Source organism: Stegostoma tigrinum, chromosome 32 (genome assembly GCF_030684315.1).
Source record: "Stegostoma tigrinum isolate sSteTig4 chromosome 32, sSteTig4.hap1, whole genome shotgun sequence".
NCBI classification, from domain to species: domain Eukaryota; kingdom Metazoa; phylum Chordata; class Chondrichthyes; order Orectolobiformes; family Stegostomatidae; genus Stegostoma; species Stegostoma tigrinum.
The window spans coordinates 28890516-28908755 of record NC_081385.1 but is presented as its reverse complement, the minus strand read 5'-3'; the positions used below and the strand labels follow the sequence as shown (position 1 = coordinate 28908755).

Here is an 18240-nt window from a genome sequence, read left to right as displayed (position 1 = left end):
AACATGACAAAAGAATGAAGGTGAAAGTGACTGTCCTTGATATCAAGACTGTATTTGACTGTAAGGAGCCCTAGCAAAACTAGAATCAATAGTTTTTTGGAGATTAGTTGAGTCAACTCCTCAACATCTCCATTGGAGTTCCTCAAGGTAGTGTCCTAGGCCCAAACATCTTCAGCTACTTCATCATTGACATTCTCTCCATCATGGGGTCAGAAGTGGGGATGTCTGCTAATTGTATAATATTCATTGCCATTTGCAACTTCTTGGATACTGAAGAAGCCCATATTCTAATGCAATAAGACCTGGGCTTGGACTGACAAGTGACAGATAACATTCGAGTGGGCTCCTTAGAGATTAAGATTACTACAGTGATCACTCTGTGACTCTCCAAAACCTGCACACTGGCACAACTCAGTCGTGTGATGGAACATGCCCCAATGAATGTGTGCAGCTCCAACAATACTCATGAAGCTTGACACCATCTAGGACAAAACAGGTGACTTGAATGGCACAGCACTGTATCTACAAATACCCCCACTCCTTCCCCCACTAACAATCAGTAGCAGCAGTGTGCATCATCTACAAAATGCACTGCAGAAATTCAAGAAAGATCCTGAGACAGCACCTTCCAAACCCACAGTCACTTCCACTATAAGGGCAAGAACAACAGATACATCACCTGCAAATTCATCTCCAAGCCAGTCACCATTCTGACCTGGAGATATATCACTGTTCCTTCTCTGTCACTGGGTCAAAATGAGAAATTCCCTCCCTAACAGGTCTATCTGGCCTGTAGCAGTTTAGGAAAGCAGCTCACCATTTCTTGCCCAAGGTGAACAAGGGACGGGCAATAAATTTGATTTGTTTTAATTTATTGCTGTCCCATGTGCTGAGATACACTGAGAAGTGTTGTCTTACATGCTTTACAGGCAGATCACACTGTACAAGATCTTCAGGGTAACAGAAGGGAACGCAGGATACAATGTGCAGCCACTTCAAAGGTGCAGAGAAATATCAACATTAACAATGAAGATGTCCATTCAAAAGTCTGATAACAAGGGGGAAGAAGATCTACTTGAATCCGTTCGTACATGTACTTTTATATCTCCGTGCAAACGTTTGTATTTCCTGCCCAATGGAAGAGGGTTAGAGAGAGTATGGCTGGGGTGGGAGGAGTCTTTGATTATGTTGGTTGCTTTTCCAAGGCAGTGGGAAGTCTAGATGAAGTCAATGGATGGGAGGCTGACTTGCGTGATGGGCTAGGATGTGTTCACAACTCTTTTGGTCTTGGGAAGAGCAGTTGCCATCGCATGCTGTGATGTATCCAGGTAGGATGTTTCTATGGTGCATCAAAAAAAATTGAGTGTCTTTATGGGCATGCAGAGTTTCCATAGCCTCCTGAGGAAGTTGAGGCATGCTATGCTTTCTGAGCTGTAGTGTCAACATGGGTGGACCAGGGAGGGTTATTGGTGATCATCACTCCTAGGAACTTGATGCTTTCGACTATCTCCACCTCAGCATCATTGATGCAGATAGGGGCGTGCCCTCGACTCCACTTCCTAAAGTTTCATTTTGCTGATGCCGATGGAGAGATTGGCATCTTTACACAATGTCATTAAGCAGTGTACCTCCTCACTGTACTTTGGCTCATCGTTGGTTGAGATCCAACCGTCAAGGGTTAATGCTGGCCAGCCAGAAATGTCCATGTCCCACAAGTGAACAATAATAATTAAAAAATCTTTGTCATAGGAAAGAAAAGAATTTAAACAACAAAAAGCCAAGGAAAAGCTGCAGAAAATTTCAGAGTAACATTGCTTACATACCCAACATTTCAGGTGACCCTCTGAATTTCCCACCTTTGGGCATTAAGTTAAAATTGCCCTGGTGATCAAGGTCTTTTAAAATCCAACCGTAACAAAGTTAATCAGTATTTCAGGAGATGCCCCACCTTCTCTCCTTTACAACACCGTTGGGTGCCCAGTCTTAGAGATCGAGTTCTCTCTCTTAATAGCCGTTGAAATCCTCCTGTGATAGCATTTTTAGTTTTGAAACTTCCATACTGAAACAAAACAGCTGGATGCTGAGAGATGTACTTTCTCTTGAAGTGAAGGGATCCAGAGTAATGGAAGTCTGATAAGCATCACTGCTGTATTCGTTAGGTAATGTGACAGCGCAGTATAAGCTGTCATTGCAAAACGGCTGATCCTTTTATCTACAGCCAATTAGTGTCCGACTAAACTGGAATACACAAACGCTTAAAAATTACAGTTATTTCAAAAATTGAACTTAAACAAAGACTCACATCAAGAAATTACTGACTAAAATAAGTTAAAAGAAAAGCTTCAGATTTCAATTAATTGTTGCCCTCATCCTTTGCCCTGCTCATTGCTAGATACAAGCAGAAATGAAAAACATAGCCATTTGTGATCTGAAAAGTGCAACAGAAGAATGATGAATAATGCATTGAAACTAGCAACTGTTCCCAATAAGGAGGAATAAATCAGTTCAAATTGAATTTATTCTGTCAATTTCAGGAGGGGTTTATACACAAACAGTAAAATGAATCCCACCACCAACTATTGCTTCCTCGTCACGGTTCCTCAGGGGAGTGGGGGAGGTGGCCAGTGTAAATGATCAGAGTTAAATTTTATTTGGGGCGTCAGAGGGCAGACTGAATGCCTTGGAGTGTGTGTAGGTTTGTTGAAGTCAAGCAACAGGGAGGAGTTGCCTAGTCTACAGCAGGTTATTAAAGCATGCTGTGTTGTGTGCGTAGGAATAAGCAGGTAATACGTTCAATTCCGTTTTTTGATTGTTTTGTCAAATGATATACTCTGAAAAGACAGAGCTCACTGAAGTGAATGCAATTTAAAGAATGGTGGCTAAACTAATTCATTCTGTATTTTCAAATTGCTGAAATGGCCATCCATTGTTTTTAGTAAAGATATTGGGAGCGTGTCCAGTCTCATTTTCCTTTTGTCTGACATGCTGGCTGCAGCTATAGTGTGCGATTTCTTTGTCACAGTGTGTGCAGGTGCTGGGTTATGAGGAGTTAGACTTGGTGATTCATGAAGATGATGTCCGAAAATCTAAGGACAAATTTAGTAATTGGCAGGAAATAATACATTCAGTTGACTGAAGCATGAAGCAGAACTAATGATTTCCTCTTCAAATTGTCACACATGATATTATCACAAAGAACATTTTAAAAAATATACAGGGCCCAGAAAAACAATATTAATTTTTTAAAATTACTATGAAGTGAGAGATAGAGGTGAAGATGTTCTTGACTGTTCTTTAGCACTTTATGAGACCATGTCAAACTTTATCTCTCAAATAAAGCACTAGTACTCAAAAATGCATAGGAATTAGTTTGTGTGAAGCTATAATATTGTATTGTGATAATGTTAAGTCATTTGTCGTAAAGTTACTTTTTAGAGATTTATGCTTCAGTTGCCATTGAAATACCACTGTGATGGATTTTGTGTTTCCCTGTAGAAATTTGAGCAACTTTGCCAGGGTTTAAACAGAATGGTCAAAGCTCTTTCTACAATCTCCAACCATGCCCCACCTCCCACCTCCCCTCCCTGAGGAGCATCATACAGAAGGACTTCTGGAGCTGTTTTAAGGCCATGCTAAGTGGTACCAAAGCTGCCCCTTAATTGGTTACTAATAGCATCCAGCTGGAAATCATTTAAAGCAGACTTTATTTTTGCTTAGTATAATTTATATGTTCTCGTTTTGTTCTGATCTTTGATATGACTGATGTCCCATTCTGAATCTCCTCATGCTATGGAACTCTGTGTGTGTGTGTGTGTGTGTGTGTGTGTGTGTGTGTGTGTGTGTGTGTGTGTGTGTGTGTGAGTGTGTGTGTGTGTGTGTGTGTGTGTGAGTGTGTGTCTGTGTGTGTGTGTGTGTGTGTGTGTGAGTGTGTGTGTGTGTGTGTGTGTGTGTGTGTGTGTGTGAGTGTGTGTGTGCGTGTGTTTATGAAGATATATCAATATGTGCTGCACAGACTGAGCAACTGTAGAGCCACAAAGTGCAATATTAATACAGACAGTCAAAGGCTTCGTCAAAGAGTTGAGTCAAAGCCAAGAGGAAGGTGGAGAGGTGGAAGAACCTAGACAGGAGATGCTCGTGCATAGTTCTGGAGAATAGACAGATAGAGAGACACAAGGCCATCTATCTGCCTGCACCTTGGGGGTCACCACGTCGCTAATACTATTGTCTACAATGCTTTCCACCATCCTCATGCTCCTAAGTGCATCCAATTGCTGCTCCAACCTATCCATGTGGTCTTTGAGGAGCTGATATAGTCACCATAAAGAAAGACTTGGTGGATGATGAGTCCGGGGAAGGGTGTGTAGATAGTTTGGGCCATGTTGAGATCAAAAGGGAGGAGGTATTGAAGGGTCTTGAAAAACATTAAGGTAGACAAGTCCCCAGGGCCTGATGGGATATACTCCAGAATACTGGGAGAGGAAGGGAGGAAATTGTTGGGCCTTGAGGGAAATCTTTGTATCCTCACTGGCTATAGGGGAGGTCCCAGAGGATTGGAGAATGCTCAATGTTGTTCCTTTGTTTATGAAAGGTGGCAGGGATAATCTAGCTAATTACAGGCCGGTGAGTCTGATGTCAGTGGTAGGGAAACTATTGGAGAGGATTCTTCGAAACAGGATTTACTCCCACCTGGAAATCAATTGGTGTATTAGCAAGAGGCGACATGGTTTTGTGAAGTGGAGGTCGTGTCTCACTAACTTGGTTGAGTTTTTTGAGGAAGTGATGAAGATAATCGATGAGGGTAGGGCAGTGGATGTTGTCTACATGGACTTGAGTAAGACCTTTGACAAGGTCCTTCATGGCAGGCTGATACGGAAAGTAAAGTCACAAAGGGCCAGATACGAGCTTGCAAAATGAATTAAAAAACTGGTTTGGTCATAGAAGACAGAGGGTAGCAGTGGAATGGTGCATTTTTGAGTGGAGAGCTGTATCTAGTGGCATTCCTCAGGGATCAGTGTATGGACCTTTGCTGCTTGTATTATATATAAATGATTTGGAGGAGACAATAGAGGGTCTTATTAGTAAGTTTGCCGATGACACAAAGGTTGGTGGAATTGTGGATAGTGATGAGGACCGTCAAAAGATACAACAGGATATAGATTGTTCGGTCACGTGGGCAGACAGATAGCAGATGGAGTTTAATCCAGAGAAATGAGGTAATGTATTTTGGAAGGTCTAATCCCAGTGGAAAATAGACAGTAAATGGCAGAATCTTTAAGAGTACTGATAGGCAGAGGGATCTGGGTGTACAGGCACACAGGTCACTGAAAGTGGCAACACAGGTGGAAAAGCTAGTCAACAAGGCATACGGCATGCTTACCTTCATCGGCTGGGGCATTGAGTTGAAAAATTGGCAGGTAATGTTGCAGCTTTATAGAACCTTAGTTAGGCCACATTTCAAATATTGTGTTCAATTCTGGTGGCCACACTACCAGAAGGCTTTGCAGAGGGTACAGAAAAGATTTACCAGGATGTTGCCTGGTATGGAGGGCAGTAGCTATGAGGACAGTTTGGAGAAACTTGGGTTGTTCTTACTAGAACGACAGAAGTTGAGAGGGGACCTGATAAAGGTCTACAATATTATGATGGGCATGGACAGACTGGACAGCCAGAAGCTTTTCCCCAGGGTGGCAGAGTTAGTTAACAGGACCATGGGTTGAAGGTGCAAGGGCAAGGTTTAAAGGTGATGTGCGAGGCAAGTTTTTTAACAGAGGGTGGTGGGTGTCTGGAACCCGCTGTCAGGGGGAGGTAGTGGAAGCAGATACTGTTGTAACTTTTAAAGGGTATCTTGACAAATACATGAATAGAATGGGAATGGAGGGATACAGTCCCCAGAAGGGCAGGGGGTTTTATTTGTGATGGGCAGCATGTCGGCATAGGCTTGGAGGGCCAAAGGGCCTGTCCTGCACTGTAATTTTTTTTGCTCTCTGTTCTAAGGCCATGAAGAGATTTAAACATAAGGATAAAGAAATGTTAAAGCAGATAGGGACTGAGGCCCTATGTAGGTCAGCAAGGAGAGGGATGGTCTATAAAAGCACATGGGAATATGTTAATTTACAGACTGTAAAGTTTTCAGTGAGATGAAGTTTCTGTTCAGTCAGTTCAATTATATCTATACTCAATAGCCATTGCGTACATAAGAAAGGAACTATGATATTTTGAAGATATAGTAGGAACTGCAGATGCTGGAGAATCTGAGATAACAAGGTGTAGAGCTGGATGAACACAGCAGGCCAAGCAGCATCAGAGGAGCAGGAAGGCTATGTTTCAGGCCTAAACCCTTCTTCAGTCATGGGGGAGGAGAAGGGGGTTCTGAAATAAATAGGGAGAGAGGGGGATGTGGATGGAAGATGGAAAGAGAAGAAGATAGGTGGAGAGGAGACAGACAGGTCAAAGGGGTGGGGATGGAGCCAGTAAAAGTGAGTATAGGTGGGCAGTAAGGGAGGGGATAGGTCAGTCCAGGGAGGACGGAGCGGTCAAGGGGGCAGATGAGGCTAGTAGGTAGGAGATGGGGGTAGGGTTTGAGGTTGAAGCAGGGGTCTGGGGGTGATTGGGGGATATCCCATCCTCCCACCTCAAGACCCACCCCCATCTCCTACCTACTAGCCTCATCCCACCCCCTTGACCTGCTCCTGTTCCTATTTCTTATGGTCTAACTTCAGCACATAAAACCTAACCTGCTGGAAATTGACTACAAGGGCTTTCACAGTCTGCTGAGAACCTTCTGCATTTTAAGACCCTCACTTCAACTTGAAAGCACCAAAACCATTCAAAATGTTACAGGCTTACCACAGGAAGGCTAAAGATCCTAATTTACAGACTGAGATAAACATAACCAGAAATAATGTATTCCCTTCATCCGTCTCTAACTTTTGCAAGTGTGTATGTGTGAGATATTGAGCTGAATTATATATTTTGTGGCTAAATCTTGAGCTGCTCTGAACTTTTTTGGAAGGATTTTTGTCATAAGGCCTGAAGAAATTTCTTGCAGTGTTGTACCAATCATTAATAACTAACTGCCTCATTGTTATGGTGATTGCTATGTGCAATCTATCCACATTTTTCTGAGTGTTGCTCCCAGAATAACTTGCCATTACCCAGATATCCACTGGGAGACTGACGTTCTCTCTGTCTGCACTGAATGTGGGAGGCTGCTGCGCACCCAGTCAAGTATTGGCAACCAAGCATTGTCCCTCAGTAGAATAATGATGGTACAACAGCCACTAAGACACGCTTTCCACAGTACGTAGGTAAAGTGGCTGACATTCTCTGGTACATGAGACCTCATTCTCTCACCCTGGTTGCCCTGCAATCACCAGGCTACTTATTTTATTTGTCCATAGGGACATCAGGTTTAAATACCCTTTCTGAGTGCTTGTTACTCTTCCCTCAGTAGTTATCTACATCTTCTCATTGTCCAGAAGGGGAATATCACATACAGGAAAGCACAATCAGACAAGCCCAGGCATGAGCTTTTATTGTCAGCCAGTAACAGGTAACAGAAAGGAAGTGAATGGGAGGCTGCAGTTTACCCCACAATGCAAACCAACTCTACTGCACCCAGCTCTCATCTACTGGAACCAGATCTCATTCAGGCCCTGACTGCATTGTACAGCCTGACTCACCTAAGCTCTGACATCCACAGGGAAAACTCCCTCCAAGGTCCCCATTCTTTTAATTGGATGACTGCTCTCATACCTCCGGTTCCTCACCGTCAATCACATTGTCTCATTTCCTGCTTCAATTGTACAGAGCACAGCATGTTCGGATGGTGTGGGACACACTGTCTGAAGTCCTCCCTCCCCAGACTACTCCCTGTGTGATCTATTTCACCATGGCCCTTGAAACAGCAAGTGCATTAACTTGGTGGAGGAGCTGTGCTTAGCTGGATAACCATCACACAATGCACAAAAAGGAGTATGTGCTGTGCTCTGACTCCTGCTCGTCCCAAAGCCATCTCAACCATTCTATGCTCCACTGCATTCATTAGAGTCTGTTGACATACTGACATGATTCAGTGATATTGCCCTGGTCCCACTGCATCCTTGGAAGTTTGACAAATGAAGGAGCACTCTTAACCAAATTTCACTTCCTGCTAATTTCTGTTGCCAGTAACATCTGCATCACTGAGATCACAATGTTAGTTCAACAAAAACCAATGTCATGGCGCAGCCTGCCTTCGACCAACATTTGATGTATAAGTATGTTAACTCTAAACGCATTGCACATGTGTGAAGAAATGGCTGCAGGTAAAACGTAGCTTCAACTTCCTTTCAGTGTTCAGCAGCTTTCACCCATCAAAGTGACAATGACTCCACTCATACTGGGCATAGATTAAGCTATTTTCTTGAGTCAGTCTGCCATATCAGGGACACCCAAACATTACATTTACACTTTTACATTTGGTTTAGTGTTCAATCTTGTTTTCATTGTCTGAGGTTCTTCGCTGCAAACAATTTTAATTGAAGCTGAGTGTGCAATAATTAAATAGCAACATTGAAAAATAGGTTGGCTGATATGTGTGAGATGTTTTACGAATCTTGAAATGTTCTTGCCCCGCTTTGCAGTAAAATAATGGCTAAAAATTGAGGTACATATTATATGACTTCATGCATGATGTCCCAAATCTTTTATAAGCAAACACAGGCTTAAAATGGAGATGCAGGTTTGTTTCTTGGATGTTTCCATAATTGCCAATGTTTATTGCTATATCCAATTGCCCTTGAGATAGTGATGGTAACCGAACTTATTGAACCACAGCAGTCCATTTAGTATAGCTACACATCCAAAGTGCTGTTTGGTAGGATTTTGACCCAGCAACTGTGAATAAATGGCACTGAATTTCCAAGTCAGCATGGTGAGAGTCTTGGAGGGGAACTTGCAGAAGATAGTGTTTCTTGTCCTTCTAGATGCTAGTTGTCATGGGTTTAGAAAGTGTAGCAAAAAGGTATACATTTTAATTAACCAATACAATTCTTATAGCACTTTAGCAGATGAAAATCTTTCCATGTTTACGATGAGCAGATTGTAAACTCGTATTTTGGTCGAAAAGCTCATTGCCTACCCTACCTTTTCTTTCATGGCTCCACTCTAAATATGCACTACATTTGTTGTGAAGCACATTGGACTGGCTTGAGGTTATGAAATGTAGTCTACAGGTTCTCAGCCCTATTTCCGATATTGGATCCAGTGGAGTCAGATCAGCATGGGTGAGGTGTAGTGTTGGATCCAGGTGTGGGGGTTTAGATCAGGACTTGGGAGTGTCAGTCTTGGTAGGTACAGAGTTGTGCTGTATTGGGTCTGGTGGGTTTTGGGATGGGTTGGGGTATCAGTGTGTAGTTGTGTGGGTTTGGATAGAGGGGAAGGGTTGTCGTTGGAGTCAGGGGAAAAGGGTCTGGGGTTCAGAGGTATCTGATCTAGAAGTGACATGAATTGGGGGAAATCAGAGGTTGGGAAGGTGTGGGTTTGGATAGATTGCAGATGTTCACTTCAACAGCTACTGAGGAATTGAGCAGGTTTTGCATCCTCTAGCCTTGCTGAGTTATCTATAGCCCTAAATGAATTGCAATGCTCCGTATTTCTGCTTCAAACTCAGGTTTGGGGATATTTTGGAAGATCCCAAATCTGAGGTAATTTCATTGAAGAAATTGCAGTTTTCCAGGCAATTACTGCTGAGCCTGTTGCTTTGGGATTTCAGTGTGCTCTGACACATGGCTACAATCCACACTTCAATGGGGACTATCTCCACAGTGGAATTTCTGGTCCTCTGTAAGTGGAGATTCCTTCTTTCTTCACAATGTTTAGTACCTGGAAGCCTTATCTGGCTTTATCTGATTTTAGATTGTTAGATTTTAAACTCATGGCAAAACATTTCCTTGCCAATAAAAACATGGGTGCTTAAATTTGGACTGCAGAGTTTCAGTTTAAAACACAGCCCACATTTCAACTTCCTACTTGTGAAAACAGGCAAAACATTTGTCAGCTCATTGGCAACCGGCCCTGATTTTTCAGTACATCGAGATTCTGAGTTTCTTTATAACCAGATGCTTAAAATAGCAAGGCTCAAGATATGAAGATATGCCATGAAAAAGAATGCAAGTTTTAAAAACGTTAGAAAATTATTTACTATATAGTCTTATTCAGTGTCACTGGAGTATCATTGAAGGTGAACTGTTAACGTAGGAATTATGGTACTAAGGAGACCATTCATCCCATTGAAGATGCAATCTTCAGTTAGAGTTAACTAATCCATCTTTTTATGCTGATGGTTATTTGTGCTGACGTATCCGTCCTTCCTTTAAAAGAACTAAATTGGTTAACATTTTCTCTGCAGAGGTGCAAAACAAATCTAACTGGATCAATTTTGCCCATAATGGATGAGTCACTGCTATAGTGCTGACCCCGCCTCTTCATTTTGCTCTCTGATCAGTCACACTTGCTGATGGAAGGGTCAAGGGCATGAAAGCTGATTAAATTGGAAGAGAGCATAATGATATGCATTAGGATGGGCCAGTGTTATTTGCAACATTTTTCATTTGGTACTGATACTCAAAGGAATGGATGAGGTGATGTTTGCAAATAGCAAGTCAGAGTCTTAGAATTGTGCAGCATAGAAACAGACCCTCTGCTCCTACTCGTTTGTGTTGACCAGATAGCCTAAATTAATTTAGTCCCATTTGCCAGCATGTGGCTCAAATCCCTCTAAACCCTTCATATGCACATAACAATCCAGATACCTTTTAAATGTTGTCATTGTACCAGCCTCCACCACTTCCTGTGGCAGCTCATTCCATATACACACCGCTAACTGCATGAAGAAATCATCTCTTAGGTCCCTTTTATAGCTATCCCTTTTCACCTTAAACATATCTCATTTAGTTTTGGACTGCCCTACCCTGAAGAAAAGACCTTGACAATTCACCCTACCCAGGCCCCTTCTAATTTTAGAAATTTCTATAAGGTCACCCTTCAGCCTCTGATGTACCAGGGAGACAGCCACAGCGTATTCAGCCTCTCTCTGTAGCTCAAACCCTCCAACCCTGGCACTTTATATTTATAAAACTATAACACAACAGTTAAAAAAAATGTAGCAGTCAAGATACTGTCAGTTGCCCTATAAAATGGCTCTGGTTTAAAATCCAGAGTATTTTTTGTAATGTTTCCCTTAATTGTCCAGATAAGGTGTTTGTTTGGGGAACAACTAAAGTACGCACTCAAAGTAAATCAGCATGGCATCCAAGTCAACGCTTCCCAAACTGTGCATCATGACCCCAAATGAGGTTGCAGAGACGGTGGGGTCTCAAGCTTCCCCCTCCTTCAGTAATATAGGCCACACCAAGGCCCTTTGTAGGATCTGGTCCTGCCCTTGTCCTGTTCATCTCTCAGTCACTTTCTCATTTTCTCCAACCAAGTCATTGAAAAGAGTCCTGCCTGATGGCAACACAAGGATAAGCAATTTTGAACATGAGTCACTGATTTTTCTCCCCCCTCTACCCAATCTTCCTCCCGTTGCAAATTGCTAGTGGACCCATTCTCAGCATGGCAGCTTGATCCTTGCTGTTTGCTTTTCTTCTTTGCAAGATGATTTAAAGCCATTATGTGCAGATGACTCAGCAGTCCAGGAATTCCTGTTCCTTGGGCTATTGGAAGCTGGTGCAGAATCGGAGATAGCAAGATACTAATAAAGTAAAGGCATTGAGTACAATGTCTTCCTGCTTCCAAGAGAGGGAAATTTGATGGGTGAAAGATCTTAATTGTGGGGGATCATAAATTAGATTTCCAATAGTTGGACAATACACCTATTTCCTGAAGGTTTGATGGCCAGGCAAACTTCTTGGTGGTAAGCATTGGGAAGTCCTTTTGTACGCTTTAGCAGGTCACACATGCTCATTAAAAGGTAATGTTATCAGAAATACATTTTCCCCACACAAGAAATATTTCCCTTCAGAATCATAGCTTTAAATCAGAGCGTGGGGTGGCACGGTGACTAGCACTGTTGTCTCACAGTACCAGGTATGAGGGCTCAATTTCACCTTGGGTGACTGTCTGTGTGGAGTTTGCACATTTTCCCCATGTCAGCATGGGTTTCCTCCCACAGTCCAAACATGTGCAGGTTAGATAGCTTGGCCATGCTAAATTGCCTCTAGGTGTGGTAGGGTGGGAAGTGCAGGGTTAGGATAGGGTGTGGGTCTGGATAGGATGCTCTTCAGAGGGTTGAGGTGCACTTAATGAGCTGAATGGCCTGCTTCCACACCACAGGGATTTGAAGGCTTCGACACAGCATGCTAGATATTGCAGCCATTTTCTTATTAACCTGTACAGCAATGTTGTTGCACCTGTCAGGAACAGGTGGACTCGAACCCAGGCCTCACAGTTCAGAAGCATAGACACTACTACAGTGCCACAAGAGCCCCTCTTAGAAGGCATTGCACTTGCTGGATTTGAATGGCTAGCAACTGCTTTCTCCTCGATGAGGAGTATTGATTGATCTGCAACAGGCTGTGTTGAGATCCAACGGCAACAAGGAAATGTATCAGGGCAGGATTGACTGAAGTAGAGAAGGAGGAAGGAGGCACAGGGGGAGGATGTCTGTGGTAGAGATGGAGGCAAGGGGCAGAGGCAATCTGAGGTTAGGATGAAACCATGGAGGGAGATTGTTCGAGATGGCACAGAAACAAACAGCACAGGATAGGGCCTTTCATGTGGCTGCATTTCTGTGTAGGCAAAGATTTTCAGTGCTGGGATGTTGGATAAAGATTGCCCTGAAGGACTCGGTCATTGTTGCCCATGGTTGGGCCCTAGGGTTTGTACTGAGGGAATAGTGACAGTGAAGGCTTGGAACTTCCAGAGTCACAGTTGGGCACTGGATGATCTTGTGGTGGTGGGGGTAAAAATCAAGGAATTGTACTGTACAGTTGGTATGGATAATGGGAGGGCCAGGTTGATAGGTGTAGGCTGTCAAGGTGAGCAAAGGCCTGTGGATGGTGATGGATGTAGGTCTCCAACCCCATGTCAAAGGTAATTGTGAATAAGGAACAAGGTGGTGGCTGGAACTTACCTGAGGGGCAAGGGGTGGTAATTGGACTGAGGTTCAAGGACAATGTTGGAAGCTCAGAGAGATTGTACGGTTAAGGCTTCCATTTCCTGGGCTATTGCTCCAGTGATATTGTATGGTAAAGTAGGCTTAATGAGTTAAATCACAGACTCCTGTTCCTTTACCTCAAGAACCACAGAAGAAGTCAGTTCTTACAATGGTGCATATTAGGAGATGATGTGTATAAGGAAGCACAGCGGCAAGGTGTAGTAAATGATGGTGGAGGACCCTTCCTAATTATCGGAGTCTAATAAGCAAGGGGACAGAAGCAATTACGTAGATTTCTTCCTAACAGCAGTTTACTGGAGCAGAGTGTAGTGAAGTGACCTTTGCAAGAATAGCATGTTGTATTTTAAAACATATGAGGAAAACACAAAATTATTAAGTGACAATAACTGCTAGCACATTCCCCCCACTGGTAGGCACTGGCTGTCTTACTTGTGTCTATGCGAATGAGGAGATAGAGGGGATTCACTGAGTTACCTGGTGCCAGGGAATACAGAGAGCTTGGCTGAAACATACATGAGTACATAAAACAAGAACATTTGCACTGATGTTCATATTTACATCATGCATTACAAGTTAGTAATATGTCAATTTTAATAATTAAGTACATAATATTACAATGTGCTTTTTTTTTACTGTAGGCGTCTGAGGTCATATTAATTTCCAAGTGCTAAAATAGGATCACATTGGAAAATTGTTCAGGAAGTACTGATCAAGGTTTAAAATGCTGGATGATCAGTAATTGTGCAATTACCCTATGTCTTGAAGGATGATAATGAAGCTCAGTTGGTGTGCATGCGTTATGTTCTGCAACAATTGCTTGCAAAAATGGCAGTTCAGGTTGAAGAGAAAATAGAGAATCAAATCATTCTGTCCAACTAATGCAGCAAGTTGTCTGAATGTTCATTTGTAAATGAATCTTGGTTGTATCCAACACAATTTGTTTTGGTTTAAACAGCAGAGGCTTGACAAGCTGAATATCTGCTTTAACACTTCTGACTGCTACAACATGTCGACAAAGATCAATAGTGACAAATGAATTACTCAGTATAGATCTGATTTTTTAATAATTCACATGCTACTCTGCTGACACTATCAATCCTTGTTTTGAGGAATATCCTCTTGCATGATTTAATTGAAAGAGCAAAGTGGATTATGCAGGGCTGGCTTGTAAAGCCAAATTTTCAATGGGAAAGAAGATTTGAAATTATGCCCAGGTCCTCATCCAAACCTTGAGTGGGGTTGCTAGGAATGAACCACTGATATGGGATTTTCATGGTGGTGCCCCTTGACTGGCATGGCGATGGTGGTAGGTGAGCTTTCAAAACCGAAATGACAATCAGAAGTCTTCAAGCTTAAGAGAAGCAGTAGGTTGCAACAAAGGATAATTTAATGGGAGAGTTTTTTTCTCACCAATTCTGTAAAATGATTAACAACAAAAGAAACCAACCAAACTACAAATGGTGGGTGGAGAAGTTTGAGAATGGGGGAGTGGTTTGATAACCTAACTGTGTGGTAGTCTTTGACTGAACCCGTGTCTTGGCAGGTTGGAAAGGCCACTCAGCTTCATGAAATGGTTAACACCTGGCCTGCCACAGTGGGCTTGCCCATTGCTATAATTTTAAATTTTCATGTTGATGTCTGAAATCCAAATAATCATCAAGGCCTGTCTGTTTCTTCAATCTTTCAGGCATTAAAATATAAACTAGAAATCACCTGTTTGCCATTTATCTTTCGACCTCTTTCAATCTACAAAATCATGTTCGTGTTATGAAATATAGATCATGGTCCTTTAATTCACTTCCAATCTACGGCAGGAAGAAAGGGTTGTTTGTGAGATCCTTGTTGATTCTTCAAATCTCCTCTGTGTTACTCCATAAGACACAAGAATGGAAAGAAGTAGGCTATTCAGTCCAGCAAGCTTGCTTCACCATTCAGTGGGATCATGGCTTTGATAATCCTCAAATCCACTTTCTTGCCTTTTCTCCATATCTCTTGATTCCGTGACTGATTAAAAATCTATCTCAACCTTGAATATATTTAATGACCCAGCCTCAATAGCTCTCTGTAGTTAAGAATTTGAAAGATTCACTGCCCTCAGAGAGATTAAATTCCTGCTCTTCTCTGTCATAAATGTGCAACTCTTTAATCTTAGATTATTCCATTTGGTCTTAGACTGTCTGTCAAGGAGCAACAGCATTTTTGCACTCACCCCGTCTAATCCCATTGGAAAGGTTTATAAGTTTCAATAAGGTACTGTGTCATCCTTCTATCTTCTAATGAATTCTGACTAAATCTACTCAACCTGTCCTCATAAGACAATCCCTCCATACCTGGTATTATCTTAGTGAATCTTCTCTGGATTCCCTCCAATGTCAGTATATCTTTGCTCAAGTAAAGGGCTTGAAACTGTTCAGCGATAGTAGGAACTGCAGGCCAAGCAGCATCATAGGAGCAGCAAAGCTTGACGTTTCGGGCCTAGACCGTTCTTCAGAAACTGTTCACAAGCTTTCAATTATGGTCTCATTTGTAAATTGTATAGTTTTAGTGAAAACTCCCTCCCTTAACATGTCATTCACTTTGAAATAAAGGTCAGTGTTCCATTTGCCTTCCTTATTACCAGCTGAATTTAGGTGTGAGCTTTTTGTTATTCATGGATGAGAACTCCCAAATCTGTCTGTTCTGTAGCTTTCTACAGTCCTACAAAAAATTCAGCTCCATCGAATAATAGAAAAAGTAACCAATTTCCAAAGTCAAGCATTGACTATGGAACATATGATTCCCTTAGCATGTAGTACTTCATTGGGGATGAATTTTACATGGGGATTTCACTTCTATCTTTCCTCAATCCCAGTCATTAAACAAATTCAAACCAAACAAACTTTAAAATGGGCTGTTCCATAACTAAAATGCTCATGTTTCTCTTTGTCTAATGTGATGTTTCCCCTCTGGGCAATGATAAGTGCACAGTGGGCACTGGTGACAGAAAAGCTGTGACTTAGAGATGGTGCAATGCGCTCAGTGCCATGTGTGTACAATTGATGGGACCTTGCACCTCAGAGAAACCAGCTACATTCCTGAATCGTACTGCCCCCTGGCTGCAGCACTGATTTTGTTATGGGGAGACAAAATGAACCGGTGTGATTTTGCACACATGGCAATGGTCACTATTCTGATGCAGTTGTGTTTGCACAGCTCATATATCCCTCATGGGTTATCCATTGCTGCCTAGAAGGTTTAGGGTAGGATCAGTCACATGGAAGTTGAGAGTGGCTGTCAGTTTCATAGACACACTAGGAGAGGATGGCCTCCCACTTCTGCAGCCCTCAAGTCCTGCCTTAACATCTGAAAAAGTTCAATCCAGTGCCCTGGGTCACACAGAGCCTGGATCAATGTAGTGTTTTGCTCATGTCCAGGCAAATGAAGTCAGAGTGAAAATCTCTGGGTGTCCTGTGCAGCCCACACACATTCTTCAACTTTATGAAGTTTTGTGCTGAAGGGGTTGAGTGACCATCCAGTGTCATCGAGAAGAGAGTGCTGGAAATGGTCTGATACCTTTTCTATCCCAGGCCGACATCAAACATTCACCTTCTTTCTGCACTTACTACAAACCACCATTACACTTAGATGAGAAATGCTGAAGCAATGTTGTGTGGTTTCAGAAGCACAGTTGGAAGCTGGACTAATAATAAGTCCACTTAAAAGAATGTTGCCCGTTTGTAATGTCATTGCTGCTAACTTCAAATTCACTGAGCTGCCCAAGTTCAATTTGCAAGCATCAATGGCATGTGACAATCACCTCTGACCAGCATCTGACCCCTGAACGTCCTTACATTACACACATTTCAAATGAGCGATAAAATGATTGCAACCTCTGGTTACAATTAGTTAGTAAACTGCTGCTTCATGTGTTTTTTCTTTCAATGAGCTAGCATACAGAAAATGTGGATGCATGCTTTAACCCCTCAAACTGACACCTCCCACTGACTGAGGACGAACAGTCAGTCCTTAGTAAGGGGCTCACCTTTGTCCCCCTACAACCACACATCAACGAATACCAGTCACAATTGGACATAGAACAGTTTTTCCGCCGCCTTCGCCTCCACGCCTAGTTCTTCAACCGGGAGCCTAACCCTTCCTCCACTGACCCCTTCACCCGCTTCCAACACAAGTCCTCCTCCTGGACACCACCCCCAGGCCTCCTACCCTCCCTTGACCTCTTCATCTCTAACTGCCGTCGAGACATTAACCGCCTCAACCTCTCCACCCCTCTCACCCACTCCAACCTCTCCCCTGCAGAACGGGCAGCCCTCCGCTCCCTCCGCTCCAACCCCAACCTCACCATCAAACCCGCAGACAAGGGTGGCGCAGTGGTAGTATGGCGCACTGACCTCTACATCGCCGAGGCCAGACGCCAACTCTCCGACACCACCTCCTACCGCCCCCTCGATCATGACCCCACACCCGAGCACCAAACCATCATCTCCAACACCATTCATGACCTCATCACCTCAGGGCACCTCCCACCCACAGCCTCCAGCCTCATTGTTCCCCAACCCCGCACGGCCTGTTTCTATCTCCTTCCCAAAATCCACAAACCTGCCTGCCCTGGTCGACCCAACGTCTCAGCCTGCTCCTGCCCCACCGAACTCATCTCCACCTATCTGGACTCCATTTTCTCCCCTTTGGTCCAGGAACTCCCTACCTACGTCCGTGACACCACCCACGCCCTCCACCTCCTCCAGGACTTCCAATTCCCTGGCCCCCAACACCTCATCTTCACCATGGACGTCCAGTCCCTATACACCTGCATTCCGCATGCAGATGGCCTCAAGGCCCTCCGCTTCTTCCTGTCCCGCAGGCCCGACCAGTCCCCCTCCACCGACACCCTCATCCGCCTAGCCGAACTCGTCCTCACCCTCAACAACTTCTCTTTTGACTCCTCCCACTTCCTACAGACTAAGGGGGTGGCCATGGGCACCCGCATGGGCCCCAGCTATGCCCGCCTCTTTGTAGGTTACGTGGAACAGTCCCTCTTCCGCACCTACACAGGCCCCAAACCCCACCTCTTCCTCCGGTACATT

General features: G+C 43.4%; 1 protein-coding gene across 1 annotated transcript in view; it reads left to right on the top strand.

Moving 5' to 3' along the window:
• The first annotated feature begins 2668 nt into the window (after positions 1-2668).
• Positions 2669-18240, top strand: part of nrgna (neurogranin (protein kinase C substrate, RC3) a) — a 140334-nt gene continuing 124762 nt past the window's right edge. The window contains exon 1 of the mRNA XM_048562337.2: positions 2669-2783. Within this exon, the coding sequence (XP_048418294.1) occupies positions 2754-2783 (30 nt within the window). The 5' untranslated portion in view covers positions 2669-2753. The remainder of the gene's footprint in view (positions 2784-18240) is intronic.